This window comes from Lepus europaeus, chromosome 2, assembly GCF_033115175.1.
Source record: "Lepus europaeus isolate LE1 chromosome 2, mLepTim1.pri, whole genome shotgun sequence".
In the NCBI taxonomy this organism is placed as follows: domain Eukaryota; kingdom Metazoa; phylum Chordata; class Mammalia; order Lagomorpha; family Leporidae; genus Lepus; species Lepus europaeus.
The window spans coordinates 2,618,684-2,645,884 of NC_084828.1; the positions used below are offsets into that span (position 1 = coordinate 2,618,684).

Here is a 27,201-nt window from a genome sequence, read left to right on the forward strand (position 1 = left end):
GCGGGGCTGTGGAGGGAGGAGCAGGCCCTGGGGGTCCCTGTGCAGGTGCAGGGCTGTGGAGGGAGGAGCAGGCCCTGCGGGGTCCCTGTGCAGGTGCAGGGCAGTGGAGGGAGGAGCAGGCCCTGGGGGTCCATGTGCAGGTGCAGGGCTGTGGAGGGAGGAGCAGGCCCTGCGGGGTCCCTGTGCAGGTGCAGGGCTGTGGAGGGAGGGAGGAGCAGGCCCTGGGGGTCCCGGTGCAGGTGCGGGGCTGTGGAGGGAGGAGCAGGCCCTGGGGGTCCCGGTGCAGGTGCGGGGCTGTGGAGGGAGGAGCAGGCCCTGGGGGTCCCTGTGCAGGTGCAGGGCTGTGGAGGGAGGAGCTAGTCCCTGTGCAGGTGCAGGGCTGTGGAGGGAGGAGCAGGCCCTGCGGGGTCCCTGTGTAGGTGCAGGGCTGTGGAGGGGAGCAGGCCCGGGGGGGGGGTCCTGGTGCAGGTGCAGGGCTGTTTAGGGAGGAGCTAGTCCCTGTGTAGGTGCAGAGCTGTGGAGGGAGGGAGGAGCAGGCCCTGCGGGGTCCCTGTGCAGGTGCAGGGCTGTGGATGGAGGAGCAGGCCCTGGGGGGGGGTCCCGGTGCAGGTGCAGGGCTGTGGAGGGAGGAGCAGTCCCTGGGGGGGGGTCCCTGCACAGGTGCAGGGCTGTGGAGGGAGGAGCCGGCCCCGCGGCGCCTGTGGACACCCGTGGCCAGGAGCTGGGCAGCCTGCGCACACCGCGCCCACCCGCGCCTGCGCACCGCGTCGGTCTCACGTCTGCACTCGCTCCTCTTGCAGCTCCCGAGCGGACGCCGGGGAAGCCAGCCCTCCGCAGGCCCGGATGCTGCGCCAGCGCCGCGCGGTTTGAGCCTCGTGGGTCTCCGTTCAGCGCAGCGTGGACGCCTTCCCGCGTTTTCCCGCGAGCGCGGGGTCAGAGGGCGCCGCGCAGGCGCACGGAGCCGAGGCCCCGGCGGCCATGGGCGAGGCCGGCGGCCCTGAGGAGGAGTGCTGGGTCAGTGGGGCGGCCTTGGGCTGCGGCGTCCGCGTCCGCCCGGGCCGGGGCTGCTCGGGCCCCCGCGGGGTGGGGACGCGCCGGGGAGGGCCCACGCGGGCGGGGGCCGCGGTCACGGGCGTTGGGCCGCGCACGAGGCGCCGTGACGCGGGCTTGCTCGCTCCGCAGCGCATGGCGCCCAAGGAGGAGTTCGTGAAGGTGCGGAGGAAGGACCTGGAGCGCCTGACCACGGAGGTGATGCAGATCCGCGACTTCCTGCCCCGCATCCTCAACGGCGAGGTCCTGGAGAGCTTCCAGAAGCTGCAGGTGGTGGAGCGAAGTGAGTCCGCGAGTGTGGCCGCGAGCGAGGCCTGGCGGTGTGGACGGGGCGGTGTGGACGGGGCGGCTCCTGGCCCTCGCCGGCCGAGCGAGGCCTGGCCGTGTGGACGGGGAGGCTCCTGGTCCTCGCCGGCTGAGCGAGGCCTGGCTGTGTGGACGGGGCGGTGTGGACGGGGCGGCTCCTGGCCCTCGCCGGCCGAGCGAGGCCTGGCGGTGTGGACGGGGCGGTGTGGACGGGGCGGCTCCTGGTCCTCGCCGGCCGCGCGAGGCCTGGCGGTGTGGACGGGGCGGCACCTGGTCCTCACCGGCCGAGCGAGGCCTGGTGGTGTGGACGGGGTGGTGTGGACGGGGCGGCTCCTGGTCCTCACCGGCCGAGCAAGGCCTGGCGGTGTGGACGGGGCGGCTCCTGGTCCTCACCGGCCGAGCGAGGCCTGGCGGTGTGGACGGGGGGGTGTGGAGGGGGCGGTGTGGAGGGGGCGGCTCCTGGTCCTCACCGGCCGAGCAAGGCCTGGCGGTGTGGAGGGGGCGGCTCCTGGCCCTCACCGGCCGAGCGAGGCCTGGCGGTGTGGACGGGGCGGTCGGGCGGGTCGGCTCCTGGTCCTCACTGGCTGAGCGAGGCCTGGCGGTGTGGACGGGGCAGTCGGCGGGTCGGCTCCTGGTCCTCACTGGCTGAGCGAGGCCTGGCGGTGTGGACAGGGCGGCTCCTGGCCCTCACTGGCTGAGCGAGGCCTGGCGGTGTGGACAGGGGCGGTCGGCGGGTCGGCTCCTGGTCCTCGCTGGCTGAGCGAGGCCTGGCGGTGGGGACGGGGCGGTCGGGCGGGTCGGCTCCTGGTCCTCGCTGGCTGAGCGAGGCCTGGCGATGTGGACAGGGGCAGTCGGCGGGTCGGCTCCTGGTCCTCGCTGGCTGAGCGAGGCCTGGCGGTGTGGACGGGGCGGTCGGGCGGGTCGGCTCCTGGTCCTCGCTGGCTGAGCGAGGCCTGGCGGTGTGGACAGGGGCAGTCGGCGGGTCGGCTCCTGGTCCTCGCTGGCTGAGCGAGGCCTGGCGGTGGGGACGGGGCGGTCGGGCGGGTCGGCTCCTGGTCCTCGCTGGCTGAGCGAGGCCTGGCGGTGTGGACAGGGCGGCTCCTGGCCCTCACTGGCTGAGCGAGGCCTGGCGGTGTGGACAGGGGCGGTCGGCGGGTTGGCTCCTGGTCCTCGCTGGCTGAGCGAGGCCTGGCGGTGTGGACGGGGGCAGTCGGCGGGTCGGCTCCTGGTCCTCGCTGGCTGAGCGAGGCCTGGCGGTGTGGACTGGGCGGCTCCTGGCCCTCACTGGCTGAGCGAGGCCTGGCGGTGTGGATGGGGCGGTGTGGACGGGGTGGTCGGCGGGTCGGCTCCTGGTCCTCGCTGGCTGAGCGAGGCCTGGCGGTGTGGACAGGGGCAGTCGGCGGGTCAGCTTGGTCCTCGCTGGCTGAGCGAGGCCTGGCGGTGTGGCCTGGGCGGCTCCTGGCCCTCACTGGCTGAGCGAGGCCTGGCGGTGTGGACGGGGCGGTCGGCGGGTCGGCTCCTGGTCCTCGCTGGCTGAGCGAGGCCTGGCGGTGTGGACGGGGGCGGTCCAGAGCGCAGGCTGGCGAGGTCTGAGCAGAGCCCCCGTGACCAGTGCTGCCTCGGGCCCCGGACGCAGTCCCTGGAGGAGCCTGGCCATAGGGCGGGCCTGGGGCTCAGGGGTGTGGACAGCCGGAGTCTGGAGTCGCGGGTGTGTTTCTCGGCGCCCGCGCCCCGTGGGGGCGTCGCTCGCTGTAGAGGCTGGAGTTTGGCTCAGGGCTGTGGCCCCCACCGGCCCTGGGGCCTTGCCGCGTTCCGGCCCCGTTGGCTCCAGTGTTGGGCAGCGAGGAAGGGCAGCCTGGCGCTGGGGCGGTGCCGACGTCGGGAGAAGCCTCTCCGGGTGTAGGTGTGGGTCTGCGCGGCGCCCCCTGCTGGAGGGTTTCCAGATGTTTCCCTAAGTGCATACAATGGAAGTGCTTCCCCGGGCTTCGGGAAGACGGGAGTCCCGCCCAGCCTCCCGTTCCGGTGTTGGTTCTGTTGTAAAGCAGTGAGGTGGGCAGCTCGCTTGGCGACAGGTACGCCATCCTGAGGCCGACATTGGCGGAGTCGGGTGTGTGTGTTCTGCTCCCAATGGCCGGTGGCCGTGTGGGAGAGGGTGGCACGGCACGGAGCCCGGGTCCTGTCTGTGCGGAGCTCGTCTCGTGCTTGCGCTCGGAGTCACGTCCGAGCCTGGCTGCAAACCAGACTTCAGCCCTGCTCCTGACGTCCGGTAGTTTTAACATTCTATTATTATTTTTAAAAGATGTGCTTGTTTATTTTGAGAGAGTTACAGAGAGAGCATCTCCACCTGCTGGTTCGCTGCCGACAGCTGCAGTGGCCAGGGCTGGGCCAGGCCAAAGCCAGGAGTTCCATCCGGGTCTCCCACGTGGGTCAGCGGCTGAAGCACTTGGGCCATCTTCCACTGCTTTCCCAAGCCACAGCAGAGAGCTGGATTGGAAGCGGAGCAGCCGGGTCTAGAACCGGTGCCCGTATGGGACACGGGTGTCGCAGGCAGTGTCTTCACCTCCTGAGTCACAGTGCTGGCCCAAGTAATTTTAGCCTTCTAGCACTTACTTACCTGAACACAGACATTTAAATGTTGGTGCTTACCCAGTCTTGGCTGTGGGAAAACTTCAGCAGTGTGTGCGCTGGTGAGGCGGCTCCGGTCTGCCGCAGCCAGAGTGGCCAGCAGGTGTCAGCACCCCATCGCCGTCAGCGCCGTCCGGCAGTTTCCGCCGTGATGGCGCGGAACCTGAACGTCTGTGTCTGGCTTTAAACCGCCGCTGGCCCCATCTGCCAGGACCTGGCGCCGCTCCCTGGGGGGGCAGCCTTCCCTCCTGCGTGCTGCTGGCACCTGCGCCCAGCTGTCAGTGGCCGTGTGGCCGGGGGCTGACGCTGGGTCCTGAGGGGTCCAGGTATTATATACTTAATGTTTTAGTACGTTTTACTTTTATATTGGTCTTCCATCGGGCTGTCTTTTCAAAGATGTATTTATTTCTTGAAAGGCAGTGACAGAGAGAGGGAAAGAAACAGGCGAACTGGTCTCCCGTCTGCTGGTTCACTGCCCGGGTGGCCCCGGGTGGCCCCGGGTGGCCCCAGGTGGCCTGGAGCTGGCTGAAGCCGGGAGCCGGAAACTCTGTCCGTGTCTCCCTGTGGGTGACGGTGGTGCTGTCTTCCTCCGCTTGCCCGTGCGTTTCGGGAGCTGGGTTGGAAGTGCAGCAGCTGGGATTGACCAGCACGCTATATGGGATTTTGAGGCCCAACCCACTGCACCAACACTGGCCTCAGCTTGGCTGTTTTAAATTCTGGTTTTCTGATGAACTTTTCTTGTTACCCATGTTCTGGAACATACTTTATTTTTTTTTTGAAGGCTTACTTATTTATTTGAAAGTCAGAGTTACACAGAGAGGAGAGGCAGAGAGAGAGAGGTCTTCCATCCGATGGTTCACTCCCCAATTGGCCACAAAGGCCAGAACTGTGCTGATCTGAAGCCAGGAGCCAGGAGCTTCTTCACGTGGGTGCAGGGGCCCAAGAACTTGGACCATCTTCTACTGCTGTCCCAGCCATAGCAGAGAGCTGGATTGGAAGAGGAGCAGCCGGGACTAGAACCGGTGCCCACATGGGATTCCGGTGCTTCAGGCCAGGGTGTTAACCCTCTGTGCCACAGCGCCGGCCCCTGGAACAAACTTTAGTCTCTGGTAAATCCGACTCACCTTTGGGTCTGTTTCTAGTGTGTCTTTTCCATCTTCGTAGATTTAGTAATTCTTTATTGAATAACAGACTTAAAAACACCTGTGGTGTTTATTTATGTGTTTTTATCCATTTACTTATTGAGAGAGAGGAGCGAGAGTGTCCCGTACACTGGGTCACTCCCCGGCCGCTGGGCCTGGTCAGAGTCCAGCTCTGGGAACCCAGTCCAAGTCCCCTCAGGGTGGGGGAGCTCCACTTATCTATCGCTGCTGCCCGCAGGGTCTTCATGAGCGGGCAGCTGGATTCGGGAGTGGCACTCGGATACTGGGTGTGGCCATCAAAGCACGAGGCCTGAGCTTAGCCCCGGTCAGTGGACTTCAGAAGCGAGAGGCTCTGGATGCCGGTGCGCTCTGCGGCCTGCTTTCGGTCATTCTCTCTCTGGCCGTGTCAGTCAGCAGGAATTGGGTGGAGACTGCTTCATCCGTCAGGGCTGCACTGACCCAGGGCTGGCTTCCACCTTAGTTCCAGCCAGCCTCTTTGTAGTTGGTTTCCACTCGGCCTCGTCCTGGAAGGGAGTCCGGCGAGAGCTGAGTGTGTGCTGGAGCCCGGCCACCTGCCCTGGCCCTGCACCCTCTTCCTCTGCCGTGCTACTGGCCGAGTGGGTCTGATGGGGTGCTTCCTTCTGCACGTGCGTTTCTTATTTTAAAGATTTGTTCAGGCCGGCGCCGCGGCTCAACTGGCTGATCCTCCGCCTGCGGCGCCGGCACACCGGGTTCTAGTCCCGGTCAGGGCACCGGATTCTGTCCTGGTTGCTCCTCTTCCAGGCCAGCTCTCTGCTGTGGCCTGGGAGTGCAGTGGAGGATGGCCCAAGTCCTTGGGCCCTGCACCCCCTGGGAGACCAGGAGAAGCACCTGGCTCCTGCCTTCGGAACAGTGCGGTGCGCCGGCCGCAGTGTGCCAGCTGCAGCGGCCATTGGAGGGTGAACCAACGGCAAGGGAAGACCTTTCTCTCTGTCTCTCTCTCACTGTCCACTCTGCCTGTCAAAAAAAAAAAAAAGATTTATTTATTTATTTGAAAGGCAGAGTTAGGCAGCAAGAGAGAGAGAGAGGGAGGGAGGAGGGAGAGGTCTTCCATCTGCTGGTTCACTCCCCTGATGGCCACAATGGCCGGAGCTGTGCTGATGAAGCCAGGAGCCAGGAGCTTCTTCCGGGTCTCCCACGCGGGTGCAGGGGCCCAAGGACCTGGGCCATCTTCTACTGCTTTCCCAGGCCACAGCAGAGAGCTGGATCGGAAGAGGAGCAGCTTGGACTCAAACCGGTGCCCAAATGGGATGCTGGCACTGCTCCTGGCTCCTGGCTTTGGGTCGGGCCAGCTCTGGCCACTGCGGTCATTTGGTGAGTGAACCAGCTGATGGAAAACCTCACTTGCCCTCTGCCTCTGCCTCTCTGTAACTCTGCATTTTTGTTGTTGTTGTTGTTTTTGTTTTTGACAGGCAGAGTTAGACAGTGAGAGAGAGAGACAGACAGACAGAAAAGTCTTCCCTCCGTTGGTTCACACCCCAAATGGCTGCTGCGGCTGGCGCTGCGCTGAGCCAAAGCCAGGAGCCAGGTGCTTCCTCCTGGTCTCCCATGGGGTGCAGGGCCCAAGTACTTGAGCCATCCTCCACTGCACTCCCTGGTCACAGCAGAGAGCTGGCCTGGAAGAGGAACAACCGGGACAGAATCCGGCACCCCGACCCGGACTAGAACTTGGGGTGCTGGCTGCTGCAGGCGGAGGATTAGCCTAGTGAGCCGCGGCGCTGGCCAACTCTGTGTTTTAAATAAATATATAAATCTTAAAAAAAAGTTCAAAAAATGCCTTTTACAAAAAACAAAAAAAAGAAAGAAATGTATTGTGTCACTACAAAAGAAAGGCCTTGGAGATGTTTCAGATTAACCGGGGCTAGAGATGCTGGAAGTGTGACAGCTGACCCCAGACTGGGTTCTGTGCTTGAAGGAAAAAAATGCTACCGAGGACAATACGAGGTCACGTGCAAGATGTCAGGATAGGTTAGGTCAGGTGTCAGCGTTCACCTTCCCGCAGGTGTGACCGCCGTGCTGGTGGCCAGGCGGCGTCTCTCCCTGGGAAGCATTTGAACTGCTTAGGGAAAGGGCCGGGGTAGCCGTGGTTTATTCTCGACTGAGTGTGTGTGCGTGTGTGAGCGTTCTCTGTGTTTTTCCCATGCGACATTTTGCAAGTTTGAAACTGCTCCCAAGCATTCAGGAAGCATAGCGTGGAGTGGAGGTGGCCGTCAGAAGTCGGCGGGACTGGAGCAATTCTGAGGCGCAGGCTCTGCTGTGGGACCCCGAAGCCTCTGAGAGTCATTTCCCAGGAGTTTGGTGTTAGTGAGAAGAGAGGGCGCTAGGGCTCCGGGAGTTGGGGGACCGTGGAGACGGCCCGAGAGTGAGCATGGCAAGGGGCTGAGTTTGGTGTGGCTTTTACTATGGCCTGGGCGGGAGCCTGCGCAGTGTGTCGTGCTCTGAGCTGGCAGAGTGCAGAGAGCATGGTGGACAGGTGGCTCGCAGGAGTGGGCAGGGCTGAGGGACAGCACATGGAGCCAAGTGCCCAGGGGGTCACACGTGTGGCACGCCGTGGCCTGCTCTGGGCCAGGAGCAGGAGGGGTCATCAGCCTTGGTGAGGGGCGTGACTCTGTGGGAGGTGATTGACAGCACCTTGGCTTCAGCCGGAAGGGAGGGTAAGGAGAGTGGAGCAGTCCGTGAGCCTTAGCCTGTCTCATCCTCCAGGGTCCTGCAGGCCCTGCTGCCCGCTGTACCCAGCAGGAAGCTACAGGACGGAGAGCCCAGTGGCTGCAGACGTGGCTGTCAGGTGGCTGTCAGCCTTTTGGAGCACAAAGCAGGGTGCAGTGTCCCTGAAGGCACATGGGGAGTGTCCCTGACACGGGAGTGTGAAGCTAGAAGCAGACGGAAAGGGGCCTATGGGCAGACAGGCTGGGGACGTGTCACTCCTGGCCCACGGTGTCCTCGTGGCTGGCGTGTCAGGAGTGGAAAGCAGGTGCCTCAGCTGTGGTGTGGGAACGCTTGGGCAGGCCTCGCTCGAGTGCCGGGAGGCTGAGCGTGGTTTTGTGGGCTGGGTGCTAACCAGGTGGGCGCTGTCACACGCCAGGCAGTTTGTCAGGCACTGCTGGGTGTCGTGGGATGAGGAAGGCAGGAGTGAGCCTTTCCTTCGGAAGTTTGCCGTGGGCTGGGAGCTCTGGGGTGCAGATGGCGGTTGGTGGCGTGGGCCAGTGCCAGGGACGCTGGCAGTGCCGGCAGCCGCTGAATGCCCGTTAGTCACACACTTTCTCCATCTCACGGAAGATTCCGCTAGTGTATTTGGAAGCAGATTTTTGTCAGGAAATCAAAATGCTATTTCTGTATTCTGGTTCCAGTTTTCCTCTCCTTCCTTTGGTTTGTTTAACATTTTGACAGCTAATTAAAATGGTATTTGGCTGGCTTAGAGTGGGAACTAGGGCTTCAAATGCATTTAGGCTCTTTAATTTTTTTTAATGAATCCTGGAATGTTCTGATTTCTTTAAAAGTACTATTTCTTTTTTAATTAATTTATTTGAAAGGCTGAGTGATGAGAGGGAGGGAGAGAGGGAGGGAGAGAGTGAGGGAGAGAGAGATCTTCTGTTGTTGGTTCACTCCTCAAATGACTGCAGCAGCCAGGGCTGGGCTGGGGTCTCCTGTGTGGGTGGCAGGGGCCCAAGCATTTGGCCATCTTTCTCAGGCCTCTTAGCCGGGAGCTGGTTTGGAAGTGGAACAGCTGGGACTTGAACCAGTGCTCTGATAACGGATGCTGGTGTTGCAGCCTGCTCATCACTACGCTGGCATATTCATCTCACTTTTTGGACTTCAGTTTTGGGCACACGTGAAGAGCGCCCTCGGAGGATCGCTGGGTGGGGAGCTCTGCCTGACACAGGCACTCCGTGACGGCCTCCTGGGCAGCATTTGTTCAGCAGGGTCAGGGTGCGCCGAGGCTTCTTTGTGGAAGGAGGGCCTTCATCACGTTCACGGGCTGCCCAAGGGCCTGTGGAGTTCCGGGAGCCGGGGGAGGGGCAGAGCACTGGGCTCTGCGTCTCCGTGGCTGAGTCCGGAGTGGGCGTGCTCTGTAGGCCTCTGCTTCTTCACGGTGAGGACCTTGCTGTTGTCTGAGGGGCCCGCGGCCGCCCCCCGAAGCCGAGCCTTGGGAGAGAATGGGCAGTTGAGAGAGCCTTAGGAGAGATGGTCTCATGAGGTCTGGCCGTGGACTTGGCTTTTCTGTCCTGGTTCCTGAAGGTGCCCGTACATCTCTGTGAGATGATCGTGGTCCTCCAGAGATGTGGTAAGGGGGACACGAGGCCCACCCACGGTGACGGGGTGAGTGCAGGGAAGGCCTCGGGGGCCTAGGAGGACTTGGTGGAGGAGTGGGGACCAGGAGGTGGGTGAAGTGCCTCCTGGGCAGCGGAGGGAGACACGTGCCAACATGGGAAGCCACACGGATGTCAGTCGGGCACTGAGGAGGATTCTGTTTCGGCTTGTGTAGAATCCTGCTCCTGCAGTGCACAGTCGGCCCGTTCTGCGGTTGTGGGTCTTGTCGGCTCTGAGATTGGTGCTCGGCACGGGTGTCAGAGCTGATGGGTGGCCCCGGGGGGCTCTGAATCACACCTGTGAGCTCTGAGGTGCTGACGGCTTCTCTGGGGGCTGCGTCTCCGAATGTGCGGTGTATCAGGGCCTTCGACTGCGAGTGGGCGTAGATCTGGGTGTTCTTCCGTTTGGGAGCTATCCACCCACCCCCACTCCTGCTAGTTGGGGCCTCGGAAGGATCCAGAATCATCTTGGAGGCTGGGCTGTGTGCATGGGGAGCCGTGGGCTAGGAGGGCCTTGGAATGGAAACTGTTGTGGGTCCCACACAGCCCTGATTGTCGTGTGTTGGAGCTCGATGAAGCCCCAGGAAGCTGTGCAATGATTTGTGTTGTGAGTCGGCAGGAGTGTGACACGGGGAAATACGCCGGAAGAGACACAGAACATGTGAGGGTGGAGGCGGGGCTTGGAATGATGCTGCTGGGGAAGTGAGGGGCCTCCCTGTAGACCCTCACGCTGGCTCTGGCAGGCTTGTGAGACGGCGCGGGTCTGTCCTCAGCCATCTGGCTGTGGCACTGTTTCCTGCAGTCGCAGAAATCTGACACGTGACCCAGATGGCAGCTGCAGGTCAGGAGGCAGGCCGTCGGCGCTGGCTGAACTCTTCGCTGAGTGTCTCAGAGCAAGGGAGTTAACAGTTAGTGACTCTTGAAACCTTTATTTTGGTACGTGTTTGCGGAGGTCAGCACACCTGCGAACACATGGACAGTGAGCAGGCTGGGGGGTGCAGGCAGGCACACTGGCCCTTTGGGGTCACTTTCATTTCTTTTGTCGGTGTTTAGAAGCCCTGCTTTTCTTGACAGTCTGTCTTGCCTGCGGAGTGATCTGGAGGTAAGTCATTCTCGCACTGTCAGCAGCGTTAAAGCTAGGAGATGCCGTTTCAGGAGAGGTTGAGGGGAAGGGTCTGTGCCAGTTGTTCGTGTCGGCCTTGCCGTCCTTTCATGCCTTTGCCGTCGTGCGATTGCTAAGGATGAGCAGTTAAAACGCAGGCTGGGCCAGGTGGCGGCCCGCCCCGTTCTAATGCCAGGGTTGAGTAAGACACTGTGCTGATGACATGTAGCGTGTCGCTCCCTGACTTGTTTCTGTCCCTGGTTCTTCAGATTCTTTGCAAAAGCATTGTACTCCCCTTCTAGATGAGTGAGACGTGCAGACAGCCGAAGTCACTGTGCTCCCCTTCCAGAGGAGTGAGACGTGCAGACGGCCGGAGTCATTGTGCTCCCCTTCCAGAGGAGTGAGACGTGCAGACAGCCGGAGTCATTGTGCTCCCCTTCCAGAGGAGTGAGACGTGCAGACGGCCGAAGTCATTGTGCTCCCCTTCTAGATGAGTGAGACGTGCAGACAGCCGAAGTCACTGTACTCCCCTTCCAGAGGAGTGAGACGTGCAGACGGCCGGAGTCATCGTGCTCCCCTTCTAGATGAGTGAGACGTGCAGACAGCCGAAGTCACTGTACTCCCCTTCCAGAGGAGTGAGACGTGCAGACAGCCGGAGTCATCGTGCTCCCCTTCTAGATGAGTGAGACGTGCAGACAGCCGGAGTCATTGTGCTCCCCTTCCAGAGGAGTGAGACGTGCAGACAGCCGGAGTCATTGTGCTCCCCTTCTAGATGAGTGAGACGTGCAGACGGCCGGAGTCATCGTGCTCCCCTTCTAGATGAGTGAGACGTGCAGACAGCCGGAGTCATTGTGCTCCCCTTCTAGATGAGTGAGACGTGCAGACAGCCGGAGTCATTGTGCTCCCCTTCCAGAGGAGTGAGACGTGCAGACGGCCGAAGTCATCGTGCTCCCCTTCCAGAGGAGTGAGACGTGCAGACAGCCGGAGTCATTGTGCTCCCCTTCCAGAGGAGTGAGACGTGCAGACAGCCGGAGTCATTGTGCTCCCCTTCTAGATGAGTGAGACGTGCAGACAGCCGAAGTCATTGTGCGTTTTTCCAGTCAAGAATCGGGAGAAGGCAGCTGGCGTTGTGGTGTAGCAGGTAAAATGCTGCGTGCGCTGCTGGCATCCCACATGGGTGCTGGTTCATGCGCTGCCTGTTCCACTTCCGGTCCAGCTCCCTGCTAATGGCCTGGGAAAAGCAATACAAGATGGCCCTGCCACCCATGTGAGAGACCTGGACGAAGCTGCTGGCTTCAGCCTGGCTCAGCACTGGCCATTGTGGCCATCTGGGGAGTGAACCAGCAGATGGAAGATGTCTCTGTCTCTCCCTCTCTCTCTGACTCTATCAAAGGAATAAATACATCTTAAAAGGGAGGAGAAATATATAAAGTGAAATTCATTGTTGTGACAGATAACGGTTCAGTGCCTACTGCATTCCATATACTCTTCTGCACGTTGGGCGTGCAGACACGCTGTGGCGTGAGACAGACTGAGGAAAACCCTGTCCCCGTGGTGGTTCAAGGGCCCATGCAGCGAGCCCAGGTGGAAGCTGCAAGGTGGTCTTTAGGAGGCTGTAGCAGTGCTCCTGTCTGGCCACAGGGCGGCGGCCTCACACAGCAGAGAGGCACCTGCTGCTGGGGGGGGGGGCGCTGCTGTGGATGGGTGTGGCCTCTGAGCAGCCTCCTGGAGTTGTAGGGCTTTGCCTGTTTGGTATGTTAACTTGCTCTAAGGTCACATACCACGCAGAGCAGGGATTGTGAAATTGCCACAAGGAGAGGGGGAGTCTTTGGTGTTCACAGTGAGTTCCTGCAGGTTTTTACACCTGGTGAGGTTTGTAGAAACGTAACTTTCTATTTTCATTATTGTGGTTGAATATTTAATAGTAGAAATCTGAGTTAACTACAAGGGAAAATATTTAATTCACTGATAATCTCACCACTGTTCTGACTTCATTTTGTTTTTTTTTGTCTGGTATATATTTCATCCGTGGTGCCTATGTAACAATAATATCTCTCCATTAACACCGTTACCAAATGCAGCTGTGTGGCTTTAAAGGCAGAGTGGTTGGTTGGCTTTGACTCCTCGGGTAGGACAGAAGAAAGCATGCCAGTGCAGTCACGTTGTGCACAGGATGGAGGAGGGAGCTCTGATAGTCCCACGTTGCCTCACTGGTTCTGAGAGAGGCTTTGCCAGCCAGGGATGGAATCTCCAGCTGGTCTGAATATTCACCTTTAGTTCTCTCTGGAGCAGGTGGTCTCCCCTTATTTCTTCCCCCAGAGCTCCGGGAACCCCCGTGGCTCCTCCCTGCCCTCCAGAGCGGACTGCTGAGCGTGGGCCCTCCAAGTGCAGCAGGGCTCTGTCTTCAGGCTGCCGTCCCTGCCCTTTGCCCTTTGCCCTCTGCCCTCCGCCCTCCTGTTCCTGTGGCTGCTGCCGGCGCGTGTCCTTTCATTTCATCAGCCGTCATCCTGAAGCCGTCGTTCTCAAAGTGTGGCCCCCAGACAAACAGCCTCCACCTCTCTGGGCGTGGGTTAGAAGTGTGGCTTCTCAGGGCCACCCCGGCCTGCTCAAAGCCTGCGTGGACAGTCCAGCCCTGTGGGTTTTATCAAAGCATCCAGATTCTGAGGCGCACGAGTGTTCAAAAATCACTGTTGTGTGGTGTTGCTGCTTCGACTGGAGAAGTTACGTAGCCTTACTTAGCTCTGCCTGCAGACCTGGGGGTACGGTATCCCAAACCCGACCCTTCTCAGCCCTGGGGATCAAGAACTTACAATTTTGAGTTGCATATTTGATTTTTTGAATGCCAGTAATTCAGTAGCGTGACATTTTAAATTTACATTTGGTAACACTTCTGATTAATTGCCATGGCTGTCTTTTGGGGTTTTTGTTGGCCATCTGACGCATCAATGAAATGAATGTGGGGGGAGGAGGCGTCACGTGGCCCTGGTCTTGGCCCCCATCCCTCTCCCGCCTCCATTGACTACTACTGCAGTTGTTCCCATTGAGTCCGGCGGCCAGCTGGCGAGCTGGCTTTGTGAGTCAGCGTGTGCTGGCACCGCCTGCGCGCCGGGCCTTCTGCTGCTCGTGGAGTGGAGATGAGTCTGTGCCACGAGACAGGCAGGCTGCTCAGCTCTGCCTCCAGTGCTTTAAATAACACGTGTGCTTGCAGCCTGGAGGACACGGCTGACAGCACAGCGAGGCCTTCAGACGCAAAACACAGATGATGAGGAGGTCCTTTCTGCTGTGGGCTAGAAGCTGATAGGAACTTAGAAAGCCAGGCCTTTGGGTGCTGGTCCCATGTGGACTGCTTAGAAGTCAACAGCGGAGCTCTGACTTAGGGCCACACAGACTCTGCAGGACAAGGCTGGGAAAAACAGGTGCTTAGGGGCGATCAGCGATTTGAAACATCTTGAGTGTTTTCACGTCTGTTTCCTGTAGACCTGGAAAGGAAAGAGCAAGAATTGGAGCAGCTGAGAATGGACTGCGAGCACTTTAAATCCCGGCTGGAGACCGTGCAGGCTGACGGCGTGCGGGAGAAGAAGGTACGGAGCCGGGCACCTGCCTTTCACTCCTCCGGAGCAGCGGCTCCTAATTTCCACCTTCATCCTCAAGAGGTTGGATTTTACAGTGTGTGGATTCTGAGTGGGTTGCAAGGCAGGAGAACAGTTGGAGTTCACAGCAATTTAACATGAAGACTATTCACTTGAGGCCTTTTAATTTTCATCCTTAAAAAGGATGAGGCCAGTGCTATGGCGTAGCTGGTGAAGATGCCACCTGCAGTGCCAGCATCATGTATAGGTGCCGGTTTGAGTCCTGCCTGCTCTACTTCCGATCCAGCTCTCTGCTATGGCCTGGGAAAGCAGTAGAAGATGGGCCAAGTCCTTGGGCCCCTGCACCTATGTGGGAGTCCTGGAAGAAGCTCCTGGCTCCTGGCTTCAGTTTGGCATAGCTCTGGCTGTTGCAGCCATCTGGGGAGTGAACTAGCAGATGGAAGACCTCTTTCTCTCTCTCACTCTCTGTAACTCTACCTCTCAAATAAATAAATAAAAAATTAAAAGAAGGAAAGAAAAAAAAAAAAAGAAGTGGAAGAGGGGCCAGTGCTGTGGTGCAGCGGGTTAAAGCCCTGGCCTGCAGTGCCGGCATCCCATATGGGCACTGGTTCAAGTCCCAGCTGTTCCTCTTCTGATCCAGCTCTCTGCTGTGGCCTGGGAAAGCAGTGGAAGATGGCCCAAGTGCTTGGGACCCTACACCCACGTGGGAGTCCTGGAAGAAGCTCCTGGCTCCTGGCTTCAGATTGGCACAGGTCTAGTCATTGCGACCATTTGGAGAGTGAAGCAACGGATGAAAGACCTTTCTTTCTGTCTCTCTCTCTCTCACTGTCTGTGAATCTACCTCTCAAATAAATAAATCTTTTAAAAAAATAAAAAATTAATAAATAAAAAAGAAGTGGCATAGCCAGGACTCTAACCAGAACCCATATGAGATACCGTTGCTACACGTGGAGGTTTAACCTACTATGCCACAGGCCACAGTGCTGGCCCCTGTTTAGATTTTTTTTTTTTAAAAGGGAAAGAGTTTATTGGGGAAAACCCAGCAGACCAGAGGGAAGGGGCAAAGAGGGAAGAGGAGAGTAAGAAAGAGGAGAGAGGGGAGTGAGAGAGGAGAGAAGATATAGCAGAGAGGAGAGACGAGAGGAGGGAGGAGAGCAGATGAGAGGAGCCAAGAGAGCAGGAGAGAAGAGCGGAGAGAGCCACGCGTTCAGGAGCAGGCCCTTTTAAAACTTTGCCGGAGGGTTAAAACTGCGCCAGTTTCCTAACACTCCCCCCTTTTGTTTTTTATAAAGCAGGAGTGGTATGGAATTACATTAGTCCCAAAAGTCCAGGAGGGGTAGAGGGACGATGATCTGTCTTTAGAGCTACTTCCTGCTGACGTGGGGCGATGAGGTACTCTTTGCTGGCATGGGGCGATGTCTCAGGCCGCTGTCTCCCGGGTGGGGAGCCGAGTATATCCCTGTAGCAGCATTTGGTTGACCGCCTGGTTGCTGAAGGCCTTCGTTTGTTCCATTATAACCTGCTGTAAACACTTAAACAGACACTGTAGTATAATAGACTTTGGGCCAGGACTGGTTCTAAGATAAAGTCTGAATTCCTGGGTGGGAGGGGGAGGTATAGTGAGCTGGGATAGTGAAAAGTTGGGGTTGCACACGTGGAAGGCAGAGGTTTTGGCTTAAACTTTGGAGGCCCATAGGACCTCGGCCAGAGAGCAGTACACATAGAAGGTTTAGATCAAAGATAGAAAAGCTTGAGCATATGGAATCTCCTTCCATTTTCCCGAACGCTCACGGAAATGATGAAGACAGAAGGAGGTCGAAGAGCGTTCGGTGGCGTGGAAGGAGTTCCAGGGGGTGTGTTTTTTGTGACTGGCAGAAATCCAGGATCCCAGAGCAGCTCAGAGATTCCCAAAGGGGAGCAAAGTCCAGGGGGACGCTGGATCACCAATGTAAGGTTTTCCTGGCCAACGCACCAATGTTATATATTTCTGTTACCCGTCACAAAGCACACTGAACACCAGAGTAAGGGAAAGAGTTTATTGGGGAACACTCAGCAGACCAGGGGGAAGGGGCAAAGAGGGAAGAGGAGAGTAAGAGAGAAAGAGGAGAGAGGAGAGGAGAGAGGAGAGGAGAGAGGAGAGGAGAGAGGGGAGTGAGAGAGGAGAGGAGAGAGGGGAGTGAGAGAGGGGAGGAGAGAGGGGAGTGAGAGAGGAGAGAAGATATAGCGGAGGGAGGGGAGCAGATGAGAGGAGCCAAGGGAGCCCAGTTTAGATCTTAATGAACAGAAGTGGCTGCTGGGGGCTGGCACTGTGGCACAGCAGGTTCAAGTCCTGGCCTGCAGTGCTGGCATCTCATATGGATGCTGGTTTGAGTCCTGGCTGCTCCACTTCCAATCCAGCTCCCTGCTAATGGGCCTGGGAAAGCAGTTGAGGATGGCCCAAGTCCTTAGGCCCTTGCACCGATATGGGACACCCAGGAGATGCTCCTGGCTTCGGATCAGCTCAGCTGCAGCTGTTGCAGCCATTTGGGGAGCGAACCAGTGGATGGAAGGCCTCTCCTCCACCTGTCCCTCCCCCCCCCCTCTTTCTATATAACTCTTTCAAATAAATAACATAAATCCTTTTAAAGCAGTGGCAGTCTGGTGAGTTGGTCTGGGCCTCAGTGTTCCGTGGCCTGAAGTTGCCCAGCAGTGAGAGGTTTCCTAGGTGCTGGAAGTGCAGCCTGCTGGTCTGGGCCTGCCGTAGATCGCTGAGATTCTCTGGTAGGATGGAAGCTTAAACTGAACAGAATCTTAGATTGTTTCTTTTTCTTTTTATTTATTTTTATTTTTTGACAGGCAGAGTGGACAGTGAGAGAGAGACAGAGAGAAAGGTCTTCCTTATCCATTGGTTCATCCCCCAGTGGCTGCTGCGGCTGGCACACTGTGGCCGGCGTACCACGCTGATCTGAAGCCAGGAGCCAGATGCTTTTCCTGGTCTCCCATGCAGATGCAGGGCCCAAGCACTTGGGCCATCCTCCACTGTACTCCTGGGCCACAGCAGAAAGCTGGACTAGAAGAGGAGCAACCGGGACAGAATCCGGCGCCCCGCCCGGGACTAGAACCTGGGGTGCCGGTGCTGCAGGCAGAGGATTAGCCTAGTGAGCTGTGGCGCCGGCCTTTGTTTCTTTTTAAATTGATAGCCCAAGGAAAAATGCATATTTTTGCTGGCATTTTAGTTGTGATGCTTAAAAACAAGCCATTGCAGTAACTTTCAGAGGAGGATGAAGTGGCTGTGTCAAGGAGTTCCTGTCTCCTGGGTTATTGCCCTGGTACTAAGACCTTAGTTAAAGTGTGGGAACATTTTAAACTATCTCGTGTGTCCAGTTGAGTTTCCTGTTGAGTAATCAATCCACCCAGTTTAATGCAGATAGAAACCCCTTGGGTTTGCTATAACAAGGCCGTAGCTTGTGTGCTGGTAGACAGGGCCTTCCCACTGTCTCCCCGCTGCCTCCCCACTGACAGGGCCTCCCCACTGCCTCCCCACTGCTTCCCCACTGCCTCCTCACTGCCCACTGTCTCCCTACTGCCTCCCTGCGCCTTTCCTGTGGTCTCTGCTCAGGCCGGCGCAGCTTATGATGCAGGGCTCACAGAGCTGACTTTATTTTATTTTATTTTTTAAAAGATTTATTTATTTATCTGAAAGAGTTACACAGAGAAAGGAGAGGGAGAAAGAGAGAGAGAGAGAGAGAGAGAGAGAGAGAGAGAGGTCTTCCATCCACTGGTTCACTCTCCAGTTGGCTGCAATGGCTGGAGCTGTGCCAATCCGAAGCCAGGAGCCAGGAGCCTCCTCCATGTCTCCCATGCAGGTGCAGCGGCCCAAGGACATTTTCCACTGCTTTCCCAGGCCAGCAGAGGGCTGGAACAGAAGTGGAGCAGCTGGGTCTCCAACCGGCGCCCATATGGGATGCTGACGCTTCAGGCCAGGGCACTAACCCGCTGCGCCACAGCGCCGGCCCCGCGGTTACTTTATTTTTAAAATCAGTTTTAGAGGCAAAGCTTGCATACCTGGTTGGTTCCCTCTCAGTGCCCACAGTGGGGCTGGACTGGACCAGGCCCAAACCAGGAGCCAGGAACTCGATCCAGTTTTCTCCAACACTGGAAGCTTGTCTTAGAGTTGAAGAATCAGGAGAAAATCCGGAGACCGGGATCCTAGATTAGATTATTCCTGCTGACTGCTTCATTGTAGGTGAGCATAACAGGGAGAGGCAGGCACTGCAGTATTGAGGAAAGGCCAGAGGGAAGTGTGGGGGCACAGGTGCGGCCCTGGGCCAGGGCAGGGTGGCAGTGGCGTCCCTGTGTCCCTTCCACAGTGACAGGCAGCGAGGTGGAATGGTACCTGCTTGGGAGGTGAGGGCCACCCAGGAGGAAGCCCTGGCAATCGCAAGCTTTGAGCTCCAGGGAAGATCTCCGCTTCCTGCGTGGGCGCTGTGGCAGTATTTTTGAAGGACTGTGCCGTGGCCCCAAGGTCAGATGAGGCTGCGCTGGGTCCGCCCCAGGAGCTCCTTGCCGCCCACCTGGCCTCCCGAGGCATGCGCCGTGACGGGGCAGCAGGGCTGGGCGCGCCTCCAGTCCTCTCGTGCTGTTTGTTTCCTGTGGCCCATACTTCCAGGCACTGCAGGGAGGCCCGCCTCCAGGTTCTTGTCTTCTGTGTTTCCAATTTGTTGGAAAGGGTGGTTACTTCCAGGAAAATACAAGAGAAGTTGTTGCAAATGCTAGCCACGCATTTGAAGAAACTTCTTACAGAGAAATTAACTGACGGTGGTTCAGGTAAAATCAGAAGTGAGCGGAGCAGGGGTTGTGCAGGACTCTGGAAGGTTCTGTGCTTGCTGAGTGCAGGTGTGAATATTCACGTCAAAGAGGGGCAGCTGGGGGCCTGGGCCTGCTCCTGGGAAACGTGTGAGCCCTGTGCCTCCAGGTTCTTTTTTTAAAAAAATATTTACTTTTTAAGATTGATTTATTTATTTGAAAGTCAGAGTTATACAGAGAGAAGAGAGGCAGAGAGAGAGAGAGAGTCTTCCATCCATTGATTCACTTCCCAATTGGCTGGAGCTGAGCTGATCTGAAGCCAGGAGCTTCTTCTGGGTTTCCCATGTGGGTGTAGGGGCCCAAGGACTTGGGCCATCTTCTGCTGCTTTCCCAGGGCATAGCAGAGAGCTGGATCGGAAGAGGAGCAGCCAGGTCTCGAACCGGTGTTCATATGGGATGCCAGCACTGCAGGTCCAGGTGTCAACCTGCTGCGCCGCAGTGCTGGCCCCGCCTCCAGATTCTTGTAATGTGACAGTGCACCCTGGGGTCATCCTGGTGTATCTGCATGGCTGTGCACCAGGCAGCTCAAGCCTCTTTGGTTGTTTGGGATTGCTTGGCAGATTCACAAGAAGTTTCTGGAAGTCCAGGGACATCTCCCATATCCTTCCTTCAGTTCCTCCAGTGGTAACGTGGTGTTTTCTTTTTTTTGTTTTTGTTTTTGTTTTGCACTCTTGCGTGGGTGCAAGCAGTTCATCCCCCTCTCCTACACAGATGTAGGGGGTTTGTTGCCCCAGATTTCCCTTGTGCTCGGCCCTTGTAGCCACACCCACCCCATTGCCTGTGCCTGGCCCCTGGCCACCACTGGTGCCTTCTCCATTCCAGATTTGTGCCTTGTGGAATGCCGTGTGACAGTGGACTTGTCAGGTTGTCGCGTGTCAGTAGCCTGTGCTGGGACATGGATGGACCACGTTTACCAAACTCTCCCTCCACTGGGACACGTTTGCCCCTGCCCTGTGCTGTGCTGTGGGTAGTAAGGGTGCAGGCTTTGTGTGTCCACTTCTCTGCCCTAAGTGTCCAAGAGGGAATTGCTGGATCATACAGCGGGTGTAGGTTTTGAGGGATTGCCAGGTTGCTTGCAGAGTGGCTGGGCCGTTTTGCATTCCACCAGCAGTGGCTGCACTTTCCCCACATCCTCACCAGCTTTTGTTGTCACTGCTATTTTTGATTGTCACCATTTTGATAGGGTGCTGTGATTTTCATCTGCATTTCCTGCCTGGCTACTGATGTTGGTGGTCTTGTTGTGCGCCTGTTTGTGCTCTGTGATCTTCTCTAGTGAAATACCTGTTCATGGCTTTTGCCCATGTTCTGATCCCATTGTCTGGTTTCACTTCTGAGGTTGAGTTCTTGCTGCATTCTAGATACAGGCCCTTTGTTGGGTATGTGGCTTCCAATATTTGCTCCCAGCCTGTAGCTGTTCTTTTAATTTTCTTCATAGGTTCTTCATGGAGCAAAAGGTTTTACTTTTTAAAAAAAAAAACTTTTATTTATTTGAGATGCAGAGTGACAGACGGAGGGGGAGAGAGAGAGAGAGAGAGAGAGAGGTCTTTCATCCGCTGGTTAACTCCCCAGATGACCGCAACTCTTGCAGCTGGGCTGATCCAAAGCCAGGAGCCAGGAGCTTCTTCTGGGTCTCCCACTTGGCTGCAGGGGCCCAAGGACTTGGGGCCATCTTCCACTGCTTTCTAGGCTATCAGCAGCGAGCTAGGTCGGAAGTGGAGCAGCCGGGACTGGAACTGGAGCCCATATAGGATGCTGGTGCTGTAGGCAGAGACAACTTATTACACCACAGTGTCGACCCCAAGGTTTTACTTTTTGGTTAAGTCCAGTTTATTTCTTTTCCTTTCATAGATTGTCCTCAGGCTGTTATGTCTAAGAGCTCTTTGCCTAATCCGTTGTCTCACAGATTCTCTTGAATAGCTTTATGGTTTTATAGTTTACATTTCCAACTGTGATCTGTTTTGCGGTTAGTTTTATATGAAGTGAAGGTAGTTAGGTCTGGGTTAGTTGTTCTGTATGAGGGGAAGGTTGGGTAGGTCTGGGTTAGTTGTTCTGTGTGAGGGAAGGTTAGGTAGGTCTGGGTTAGTTGTTTTGTGTGAGGGAAGATTAGGTAGGTCTGGGTTAGTTGTTCTGTATGAGGTGAAGGTAGGTAGGTCTGGGTTAGTTGTTTTGTGTGAGGGAAGGTTAGGTAGGGCTGGGTTAGTTGTTCTGTGCGAGGTGGAGGTAGGTAGATCTGGGTTAGTTTTGTGTGAGTGAAGGTAGGTAGGTCTGGGTTAGTTGTTCTGTGCGAGGTGAAGGTAGGTAGGTCTGGGTTAGTTTTGTGTGAGTGAAGGTAGGTAGGTCTGGGTTAGTTGTTCTGTGCGAGGTGAAGGTAGGTAGGTCTGGGTTAGTTTTGTGTGAGGGAAGGTAGGTAGGTCTGGGTTAGTTGTTTTGTGTGAGGGAAGGTAGGTAGGGCTGGGTTAGTTGTTCTGTATGAGGTGAAGGTAGGTAGGTCTGGGTTAGTTGTTCTGTATGAGGTGAAGGTAGGTAGGTCTGGGTTAGTTTTGTGCGAGGTGAAGGTAGGTAGGTCTGGGTTAGTTTTGTGTGAGGGAAGGTCAGGTAGGTCTGGGTTAGTTTTGTGTGAGGGAAGGTCAGGTAGGTCTGGGTTAGTTGTTTTGTGTGAGGGAAGTTAGGTAGGTCTGGGTTAGTTGTTTTGTGTGAGGGAAGGTAGGTAGGTCTGGGTTAGTTGTTCTGTGCGAGGTGAAGGTAGGTAGGGCTGGGTTAGTTGTTGTGTGAGGGAAGGTAAGGTAGGTCTGGGTTAGTTGTTTTGTGTGAGGGAAGGTAGGTAGGTCTGGGTTAGTTTTGTGTGAGGGAAGTTAGGTAGGGCTGGGTTAGTTGTTCTGTGCGAGGTGAAGGTAAGTAGGGCTGGGTTAGTTCTGTGCGAGGTGAAGGTAGGTAGGTCTGGGTTAGTTGTTCTGTATGAGGTGAAGGTAGGTAGGTCTGGGTTAGTTGTTGTGCGAGGTGAAGGTAGGTAGGGCTGGGTTAGTTGTTCTGTGTGAGGTGAAGGTAGGTAGGGCTGGGTTAGTTGTTCTGTGCGAGGTGAAGGTAGGTAGGGCTGGGTTAGTTCTGTGCGAGGTGAAGGTAGGTAGGGCTGGGTTAGTTGTTCTGTATGAGGTGAAGGTAGGTAGGGCTGGGTTAGTTTTGTGTGAGGGAAGGTAAGGTAGGTCTGGGTTAGTTTTGTGTGAGGGAAGGTAAGGTAGGGCTGGGTTAGTTGTTTTGTGTGAGGGAAGGTAGGTAGGGCTGGGTTAGTTGTTGTGCGAGGTGAAGGTAGGTAGGGCTGGGTTAGTTGTTGTGCGAGGTGAAGGTAGGTAGGTCTGGGTTAGTTGTTCTGTGCGAGGTGAAGGTAGGTAGGGCTGGGTTAGTTGTTGTGCGAGGTGAAGGTAGGTAGGGCTGGGTTAGTTGTTTTGTGTGAGGGAAGGTAGGTAGGGCTGGGTTAGTTCTGTGCGAGGTGAAGGTAGGTAGGGCTGGGTTAGTTGTTCTGTATGAGGTGAAGGTAGGTAGGGCTGGGTTAGTTGTTCTGTGCGAGGTGAAGGTAGGTAGGGCTGGGTTAGTTCTGTATGAGGTGAAGGTAGGTAGGTCTGGGTTAGTTCTGTGCGAGGTGAAGGTAGGTAGGGCTGGGTTAGTTTTGTGTGAGGTGAAGGTAGGTAGGGCTGGGTTAGTTTTGTGCGAGGTGGAGGTAGGTAGGGCTGGGTTAGTTCTGTATGAGGTGAAGGTAGGTAGGGCTGGGTTAGTTGTTCTGTGCGAGGTGAAGGTAGGTAGGGCTGGGTTAGTTCTGTGCGAGGTGAAGGTAGGTAGGGCTGGGTTAGTTCTGTATGAGGTGAAGGTAGGTAGGTCTGGGTTAGTTCTGTGCGAGGTGAAGGTAGGTAGGTCTGGGTTAGTTCTGTGCGAGGTGAAGGTAGGTAGGGCTGGGTTAGTTTTGTGTGAGGTGAAGGTAGGTAGGGCTGGGTTAGTTTTGTGCGAGGTGGAGGTAGGTAGGGCTGGGTTAGTTCTGTATGAGGTGAAGGTAGGTAGGGCTGGGTTAGTTGTTCTGTGCGAGGTGAAGGTAGGTAGGGCTGGGTTAGTTCTGTGCGAGGTGAAGGTAGGTAGGGCTGGGTTAGTTTTGTGTGAGGTGAAGGTAGGTAGGTCTGGGTTAGTTCTGTGCGAGGTGAAGGTAGGTAGGGCTGGGTTAGTTGTTCTGTATGAGGTGAAGGTAGGTAGGGCTGGGTTAGTTTTGTGCGAGGTGAAGGTAGGTAGGGCTGGGTTAGTTGTTCTGTGTGAGGGAAGGTAGGTAGGGCTGGGTTAGTTGTTGTGCGAGGTGAAGGTAGGTAGGTCTGGGTTAGTTCTGTATGAGGTGAAGGTAGGTAGGGCTGGGTTAGTTTTGTGTGAGGGAAGTTAGGTAGGGCTGGGTTAGTTGTTCTGTATGAGGTGAAGGTAGGTAGGTCTGGGTTAGTTTTGTGCGAGGTGAAGGTAGGTAGGGCTGGGTTAGTTGTTCTGTGCGAGGTGAAGGTAGGTAGGGCTGGGTTAGTTCTGTGCGAGGTGAAGGTAGGTAGGGCTGGGTTAGTTTTGTGTGAGGGAAGTTAGGTAGGGCTGGGTTAGTTGTTCTGTATGAGGTGAAGGTAGGTAGGGCTGGGTTAGTTGTTGTGTGAGGGAAGGTAGGTAGGGCTGGGTTGTTTTTCGCCGGTGCTCCGCACTGGTCATTGAGGAGATTGTCTTCTCCACACGGACGCACGCTGTGAACCCTTTTGCAGATCGGCTAGGCACGCCGGCCCGGTCTGTTCCGGGCTCTTGCTCTGGTCCCCTGGGTGGTGACCGTGGCTTTGCACCAGGTCTGAATGTCGGGCTGTGGTGTGATGTAGCTGGACTGTGCCCCTCAGTTCCCAGCTTGGAATTGAGTTCCGTTGTAAGGTCTGTGTAGAGGCTCGATAACTCAGCCGATGGTGGTGTGCGGAGGTGACACCTTTGGGAGGTGATTAGGATTAGATACGGCTCTCGGGGTGGGGCCTGGCTGTGTCAGGAGAGAGCCACAGCCAGGGTGCAGACATGCGCGCTGCTGGCCTTTGGCCACGGAAAAGGGCGCCAGATTAAACCTCTTTTCTCCGTAAGGCCCGCCTCAGAGGCTTTGCTCTAGTAACGAGCAGCGGGGAAGGTGCTTCTGCCTATTGAACTCCTCGCTTTCACAATCGTCATAGCTTTCTTTTTTCTTTTTCTTTCTTTCTTTTTTTTTTTTTTAATTTATTTGAGAGTCAGAGTTACACAGAAAGAGAAAGAAGAGAGGCAGAGAGAGAGAGAGAGAGAGAGAGAGAGAGAGGGAGAGAGAGAAAGAGGTCTTCCATCTGCTGGTTGACTCCCCAGATGGCCGCAACGGCCGGAGTTGTGCCGATCCGAAGCCAGGAGCCAGGAGCTTCTTCTGGGTCTCCCATGCGGGTGCAGGGCCCCAAGGACTTGGTCCATCCTCCACTGCCTTCCCAGGCCGTAGCAGAGAGCTGGATTGGAAGAAGAGCAGCCGGGACTAGAACTGGCGCCCATATGGGATGCCGGCACTGCAGGTTGCAGGTGGAGGATTAACCTACGGCACCATGGCACTGGCCCCTAAAAAAATTTTTAAAAGACTTATTTGTGTATTTGAAAGGCAGTGTTACACAGTGGGTAGGGGGACAGAAAGGTGTCTGTTGGTTCACTCTCTACATGGCTGCAATGGCCAGGGCTGGGCCAAGCCAAGGTCAGGAACTTAATCTGGGTCTCCTCTGTGGGTCTGCTGCTTTCTCAGGTGCATTAGTAGGGAGCAGGATTGAAGTGGAGCATCCGGGACTTGAACTGGCACCCATGTGGGATGCGGGCAGAGACCAAACTTACTAAACCACAGTACCAGCCCCCAAAATGTTTATTCTCATCTACTTGAAAGGCAGAGTCACCCCCACACAAACATACAGATCTTTCATCTTCTGGTTCACTCCCCAAATGCCTGTAACAGCCAAGGAAGGCTGGGCTAGGCTGAAGCCAGGAGCTTGGAACTCCATCCAGGTCTTTCTTGGGAACGGTGGGGCCCCAGTACTTGGGCCGTCGTCTGCTGCCTCCTAGGATGCATTAGCAGGAAGCTGCATCGGAAGCGGGGCAGACAGGCGCAGACGGGCACTGCCGTGTGAGGTACGGCTGTCCCGCCATGTGCCGGGCTTGCCCCTTCACTCTTCTTTTGAAGAATAAAATTTTTCAGTTTTATTTCTTCGTTTTTAAAGATTTATTTATTTGAGAGGCAGAGTTACAGACGAGAGGGGAGGGGAGGGGGAGGGGGAGAGGGAGAGGGAGATGGATCTTTCATCTCCAAATGGCGCAAAGGCCGGAGGAAACTGGGCCGATCTGAAGCCAGGAACCAGAAGCTTCTTCGGATCTCCCACATGCGTATAGGGGCCCAAGCACTTGGGGCCATCTTCCGCTGCTTTTCCAGGACATGACGGGAGCTGGGTCTGAAGAGGAGCAGCTGGGACATGAACTGGTGCCCATATGGAATGCCAGTGCTGCAAGTGGAGGCTTAACCTGCTACGCCACAGTGCCGGGCCCCAGTTTTTAATTTTTTTTTTTAAGATTTATTTATTTGAATGTCAGTGTTACACAGAGAGAGAAAGAGAGAGAAAAAGAGAGAGAGAGAGAGATCAATCGGTCTTCCATCCGCTGGTTCATTCCCCAGTTGGTCACAACGATCAGAGCTGCACCAATCTGAAGCCAGGAGCTTCCTCTGGGTCTCCCACACAGGTGCAGGGGCCCAAGGGCTTGGGCCATCCTCCACTGCTTTCCCAGGCCATAGCAGAGAGCTGGATCGGAAGTGGAGCAACTGGGACTCGAACTGGAGCCCATATGGAAGCTGGCACTGCAGACCAGGGCTTTAACCTGCTGTGCCACACTACCAGTTCCATTTTTTTTAAGATTACTTATTTGATGGGCTGGGGCTGTGGCGTAGTGGGTAAAGCTGCCGCCTGCAGTGCTGGCATCTCATGTGGGTGCTGGTTCGAGTCCTAGCTGTTCCACTTCTGATCCAGCTCTCTGCTATGGCCTGGGAAAGCAGTAGAAGATGGCCCAAGTCCTTAGGCCCCTGCACCCGCGTGGGAGACCTGGAAGAAGCTCCTGGCTCCTGGCTTTGGATTGGCACAGCTCTGGCCATTGCAGCCATTTGGGGAGTGATCAAGTGGATGAAAGCCTCTCTCTCTGTCTCTCCCCTCAACCCCCAACTCTGCCTTTCAAGTAAAATAATTTTTAAGGAATGTGTACTTTGGTTCATTGTCTTGGAGGTTCCTAACCGAAGACTGAGTGGGCCTCGTTGGTTTGGACTCTGATCACGGCATTCTCGTCGGCAGAGTCCGAGGCAGCACGGAGCGTCACGGTGGAGGGAGCGTGTCTGTCGGTGTGGTGTCTTGTGACTGGCCACGCCTGTCACCTCCCCAAAGCCTCGTTTATAAGCACTGTCCATGTCAGCGTGCCTGCTGACGTCCGCAGTGCGTTTCCTCCTTCAGGGGAGACCCCTGTGACAGAGGAGAGAGATACTTGGAGCACTGGCGATCATTCCTCCAGGGTTACTTTGTTTTGATTTCAGGAGAAACTGGCTCTTCGGCAGCAGCTCAATGAAGCGAAGCAGCAGCTGCTGCAGCAGGCAGAGTACTGTACGGAGATGGGGGCAGCGGCCTGCACCCTCCTGTGGGGCGTCTCCAGCAGCGAGGAGGTCGTCAAAGCCATTCTGGGCGGAGTAAGCCTGGCCGGTGCTGCCTTAGTACTGTTGATCAGTGCTTGTGCGCCCTTGGATGTGTTCTGAGTGTGTATCGGGCCGCTGAAGTAAGAGGAGACTGAAGCGGGCCCTCTGCCCGTCTGCTCTGTACACTCCCGTGGTTCCCGGACGTCCGCGGGGCTGCTCCGCCGCACCCCGGAGCTCTAGGAGCCTCAGCACAAGATGCGTCTCTCCCAGCGCCCATGGGGTGCTGACGTGAACGAAGGCTGCATAACCTTCATGGAAAATAGAACCAAAAGATTATTTTGGTGCAAAACATAGTGAAATCCATCATAATTTTTCCATAATCATTTTCCATGAACTTCTTGAAGTCTTCTATGCGTGGATTTCAAAATTTTCCATCCCCAAATAACCTTACTTCTGTTATCTTTTTGAAGTGCCCTTGTGCCTGAGTTTTCCAGGGTTTCAG

The 27,201-nt window shown here is 56.4% G+C and overlaps 1 protein-coding gene across 2 annotated transcripts in view; it reads left to right on the forward strand.

Annotated features, from left to right (window-relative positions):
* The first annotated feature begins 986 nt into the window (after positions 1 to 986).
* The window catches only part of HSF2BP (heat shock transcription factor 2 binding protein), an 85,182-nt gene continuing 58,967 nt past the window's right edge, over positions 987 to 27,201 (forward strand). The window contains exons 1-4 of one of the 2 annotated variants that reach the window (XM_062175106.1): positions 987 to 1,014; positions 1,183 to 1,333; positions 14,049 to 14,152; positions 26,604 to 26,753. In XM_062175106.1, the coding sequence (XP_062031090.1) occupies positions 1,186 to 1,333; positions 14,049 to 14,152; positions 26,604 to 26,753 (402 nt within the window). In that variant the 5' untranslated portion in view covers positions 987 to 1,014; positions 1,183 to 1,185. Of the gene's footprint in view, positions 1,015 to 1,182; positions 1,334 to 12,359; positions 12,444 to 14,048; positions 14,225 to 26,603; positions 26,754 to 27,201 lie in introns of those variants that run through there. The other variant, XM_062175114.1, reaches the window with a different exon arrangement.